At 41.3% G+C, this 5,420-nt stretch overlaps 1 protein-coding gene across 1 annotated transcript in view; it reads left to right on the forward strand.

The window, feature by feature from the left end:
• LOC112155503 overlaps positions 1-5,420 on the forward strand; it is a 14,721-nt gene that overhangs the window by 6,741 nt on the left and 2,560 nt on the right. The window contains exons 3-5 of the mRNA XM_024287161.2: positions 1,014-1,070; positions 3,314-3,406; positions 4,069-4,254. Of these exons, the coding sequence (XP_024142929.1) occupies positions 1,014-1,070; positions 3,314-3,406; positions 4,069-4,254 (336 nt within the window). The remainder of the gene's footprint in view (positions 1-1,013; positions 1,071-3,313; positions 3,407-4,068; positions 4,255-5,420) is intronic.

Here is a 5,420-nt window from a genome sequence, read left to right on the forward strand (position 1 = left end):
AATAGACCAAACTGTGGCATCAAAGGATATGAGTTCAGGTATGATAGAATAAAAGTGAGTTACTTTAAGCCAAACCTCATCCTAATTGAGGAAACACAAGCGGGCTGGCTCTGTCAGAAAGCTTCTGAGTGGGAGGCTTACTGGCAGAAGGCTGGGGGTGAGCCTGTCTGGAGGAAGGTATTTTGAGGACAAGCCAGAGACTCCGGGGAAGTGACACCTTATTCACTGGACCTGACCAGTGTAAGACGAGACTCAACCCTTCCTTTCACAAAGCTATATTTTCTACCATTTCAGGACACAGGTCAGCCACGCTAGAGTTTCCTTAAGCCCTGGTGGATCCACCATATGAAGCTGGAGTTTCTTAAGATCAACCCTTAATGGCCAGAAACACCAGACACAGTGTTACTAATAGTTAGACGCGTTTAGTTCTCCTTTTTCTTTGTTTGTTTAACTTGTAATTCATGTAATGGTGTGACTTATACATTGGGGAGGAGTAAACATCTTGGCTGCACACAGATATGAAAGTTATGAGAAGTTGAGAGATAGGAAGGACATTATGGAGATTATGTGAATTGAAAGAGTGGAAATGTGCATCAGGGTCCAATAACTGATGTGAGTATTTGACCCCTTTTAGGAATTAAAACCCCAAAAAGTTTAAATTCATCCTAACTTACTTTCCAAAACCTGATTTAATAGTATAATCATTCAAATATTTACTTAAATCTGTTAGATATTTTTATTCAACTCCTTCAACCTTCCATTACCTCATAGCATTACGATGTAGAACCCAGGATTTATTTGTAACACCTTCTAGATGGTACTATCATTTGAGAAGCATATTTCAAATGTTGAGAAACCCTTTCAATAAATCAGATATTTTAGCCTTGTCATTTTCTGCAACGCTTGGGTTTCATTTACATCTTGTGAAATATTTTCATCTTTTTAAAATCTGAATCAGTTTGAAGTCTTTCGATAAACATGGATTTTTCTGTCTCTGCTTTTGTTTCCAACAGCCGATGAATAACCCAGATTTTATCATTCCAGTGGAAATTGAAGGAAAACTCCACCAGGTATGCTGTTGAATTGTTTTATTTTCTTCCGCAGACTCGTTACCAGTGCAATCAGCATACTGATAGTGTGGTATTTTCTTAAAAAAAGGCTTAGTCACTCATTTGAACTAGATGAACCCATCAAACATAAAAGCTACATCAGTCAGATTCTTGGTCTAGCGGCCTGACAGAAGCGCAGCCGTCTCTGCTGATGGCTCCTAGCAGCAGGTGCCTATTTCAGTGGCCTGATGAAATAAGGCGAGTCTGGCAGTCTTCTCATGAACCATCAATCTCAGCCTGCAATGTATATCATACCATCACAATATCCCTCATTTGCCATGAAACCAACCTGGCCTCAGAAGCTTTTTAAATACTCCAACATAATGGTTATAAAACTAAATTGTGTTTATAATATGTTATTGTGGTATTTTTGTCATCATGAAAGAAACTTTAATTGTATTTATGAGTAGTTCTTCATTCAAATTGATGTGAATTAGAGGCAGATGAAAGAATGTCGGTGGAAAAAGCAAGTAGCTGTAACGCAGAAGCTAGAATCGGAGGGCCACAAGCTCCCCTTGTGCATGCATCCTCTTGTTGATGACTGGATCCATGTCTTTGTTTTCCTGTCTTGCCTGGCATCTGGCTCAAAACTGTACAGGTATATAGTTCCAGTTTTGCTCCCCATTTTGGTTCCACCGCTCTGAGTTCTGAGGGACTGTAAGTTAGCTTTGTAAACAGTTGACTGATGGGAAGTGAGGTTTCACTGCCTTGCCAATACCCCCCAACTTAGAGGTGAATTTCTAATGGACTTCTGCCGATCTGCAGAACAACATGTTTTTTGGGGGGGGGTTTGGTTAAAAATGACATAATCCTAATTAAAAGACCACTTGGAGCGCTTCTACAATAGATCAAAAGACAATCAAAGCGAGAATTTAAGTTACAGACCTTCACTGTTCAGTACAGATTGATTGTTGGGACTTTTCGAGGAGACGTTTTGGTCCAAATACCCAGTGTCCATTCCTTTTTTTTATTATTATTGTCCAGCAACTGAGAAAACAAATGGAAGCTGAGAGCCTCTCGTGTTGGACAGTCTTTAAAGCTACAACAGGAATTATCAACTCCGTGAGCTAACAAGGTTTTTATTTGTGTTAATCCCTTCAATGTTTGAGTAATAAGTTGATTTAAAAAAAAAAGTTGAATGCTTTTAAGCACTGGATTGGGTGGAGGAGAGAAGGTGATTTGGGGGAGGGGAGGGGGGTACCTTTGAGAAGAATGAGGGAAATGAATATAAAGGGGTAGTGGTAAAGAAACAGGCGAAAAGGGGAAATAATGAACAATTTGGACGACAAAAGTTGCTTGAGGCTTGGGTCTGTTTCAAGTACTCCAGGATAGGCTTGTGAAAGTGGAGAGGCCTATTCAGGATGACTTGGTTCAGAAACAAGGCTGCCAGCATCTTCATAGAAATAACCATAGTCAGGAACAGAGTGGGGCTTGCTTCACAGCAAGAAGCGTTCAAATCCCAACTATCCATTCTATGTGGAGTTTGCATGTTCTCTCCATGCGTGTGTGGGTTTCCACTTATAACGACATATTTCATAGGTTAATTAGTGACTCTAAGATGCCCCTAGATGTGCGTATGATGTTGTGATACTGCTTTCACCCATCAGTATCAGGGACAGGCTCTGGTATCCCCATGACCCCAAAAGGGATATAGCGGACAAAAAAATGGATGGATGGACGGATGAAACAGAATAGTATCAACTGGTGTCAATTAGCCAAAGGACTTAAGGGACTAAATGGTAGCGATTTCCTTTAACCTTTAAAAAATCTGAACACGTCACCACACCGGATTGTTCTTGTACCCTTCTAGCCAACAGATGTTAAGTATCAGCAAACACCTGCCTTAAAAACCTCACTGACGATCAGGTACTGACACATCAGAATCATTGCGCTGTCTGGATTTGTACCCTCACACAACTAACGTCCCCCATACCTTTTCAATCAATCCCCTTAAGTTTGACCAGATTGATCACTTAAAAGAAGTACAAAAGTATGTGCGAAGGGTTGATCTGTGGAGTTTAGTTTGAGGCTCACGAGAATTCTCTTGTTGTCATGTTTTTGGCCATTTATCTACACACATAACAATGAGACTGAGGCTTCTGCAAAAGTGGGCACAGAGGAGGAATTTTTGTTTCTAAATTATTTTTGTAAAAATCTTTGGAAGCTATTTTACCTGTTATGTCTTTCCTGTGTGTGTTGTACAGGTGTATGTCCTCAAGAGGCCACATGTCGATGAGTTCCTCAAGAGGATGGGAGAATTGTTTGAATGTATTCTGTTCACTGCAAGCTTATCAAAGGTCTGTCCTCAATTATTTGTGTCTGTAGTCGTATTTTTTGTGGAGGTTACACGATAATCCAGAAGGTTGCTTTTACCTAAGATCCATGTATTGCAAAAGGAAGTGCTATCTTACATACCATACAGAAGGCCCACCTTCTGCTGGTTTTCCAGGAACCCTGTCTCATTTGCTACTGATTACCTGGATCAGGTGTAGTTAGTCAATGAGAAGCATCAATGGTAGGTTAATTTGAAAACATGTAGGACACCAGCCCTCAAGGCCTGGATTTGGACACCCCTGGTTCAGGGGGTTGCTGTCGCTCACGAGGCTCAGCAGCCACCCCATCAATTGATTGGTCTCTGAATTTGAACCCAAGATAAACAGTCGTGTCCTTGGGAAGACATTAGATACTACATTAATTCTCTGTAGATATTTGTGTTTAAATGCTATGTAATATAATATCTGAGATTATTCAAAAGCTTTTTCATTCCCATGTGTGTCTTGTCTGTGAACTTTCACCTAAAAGTGCGCTTGACACAAAGAGTTGAGACGGCTTCACTACTTTTACATATATGTTTGCCCTCCATAAGTTGTCTTGTTTTTCAACAGCCACCCCCCTTTCACAGGGGACAAATTAGTCAGAAATGTAACATGCTAACCTTTTGTTTCACCGTCCTCCCTAGTATGCAGATCCTGTGTCAGACATGCTGGATAAATGTGGAGCCTTCAAGAACCGTCTCTTCCGAGAAGCGTGTGTCTTCCATAAAGGGAACTACGTGAAAGACCTGAGCCGTTTAGGGCGGGACCTCAACAGGGTCATCATCATAGACAACTCCCCAGCTTCCTACATCTTCCACCCTGAAAATGCAGTATGCAACTTACATGTGTTTGTCTGCACAACACTGTATGTATACACTGATTTGATGTTTGTAAGGTTATGACCTCTCTAGCTATACCTGAGCAACATTCAAGCAACCACTTTAAATGGAGAGTCTATGTAAACGCGTAAATACAGGTTTCGGGCTTCCGCCTTCAAAACCTCCACATTCAAAAACCACTACCCATGTTATTAGTAACGTTTTTGGGCTCTATATACAAAACAGTATCCATTGAACATTTATTGTGAGTTGAACTTTGGCCAATCAAGGTCTCGGATTTGTTTGTGGTGTATGGATGCCGCCCTTTTTAATTCATGGAAGTGCCAACCATTTTAAAATCAATCATCAAGGAGAAATGAATAATTGCAGTTTGTGCAATAATTAAGAACAGCCTGGAGAAAGTTTTTCACCAATTCAACATTGTTCACCAAGCCTCTTCCAACTGTAGGTGCCGGACATGCGCTAGTAAATTGGAGAAAAAGACGAAGCCCCTCCCTGCTTGTCCAGTGTGAACACCATGGGCTAAACGTGCATTCAAGAATGTGTGTGTAGGGCATACATGAACATGCGTGAGATACCTAATGTGAGCGTAGCCTAAGCATGTCACCTGTTTGTAAATGGGATGGACTAGACAGCCTGTGTCAGAGAAACCAACAACGAGAATCACAAACAAAAAATAAGGGAAAACATTGATAATTATGTAGTTTACCAAAGAAGTTTCAGAAGTCTTTGGCGTATTTCAACTTTCGTGGAAAAACACGGTCAAAGTATCCATACTGTCCCACCAGTGGCTACATATATCACTGCAAAACATTCTCATCCCCAAGTTGTCACATATTGACGTTCGGTTAAGGACCCCTCCGCATCACTTTCTGACGTTTAGGGTGTCGCCTACTCTTCGTTTTTCTTTTTAAGTGCTGACCATTGTAGAAATTAAGGGTCCTCAACTCTCTGGAAACAGTAACGGATGCGTACTAGTCATTGGGACATGTCCAGACCAGTACCCTAACCCAGTACCAGTAACCTAACCCTAACCCAGCAGTGGTTTGCGCCTGGTACTGTGTCTGGTTAACGTTAGAGTACTGATACCGGGTTTGGGGATCGTGTGCTACGGAGTACTGGATCGGTTCTGGTTCGCGGAAGTTTGACACCCGTGA

Source organism: Oryzias melastigma, linkage group LG21, assembly GCF_002922805.2.
Source record: "Oryzias melastigma strain HK-1 linkage group LG21, ASM292280v2, whole genome shotgun sequence".
NCBI lineage: Eukaryota > Metazoa > Chordata > Actinopteri > Beloniformes > Adrianichthyidae > Oryzias > Oryzias melastigma.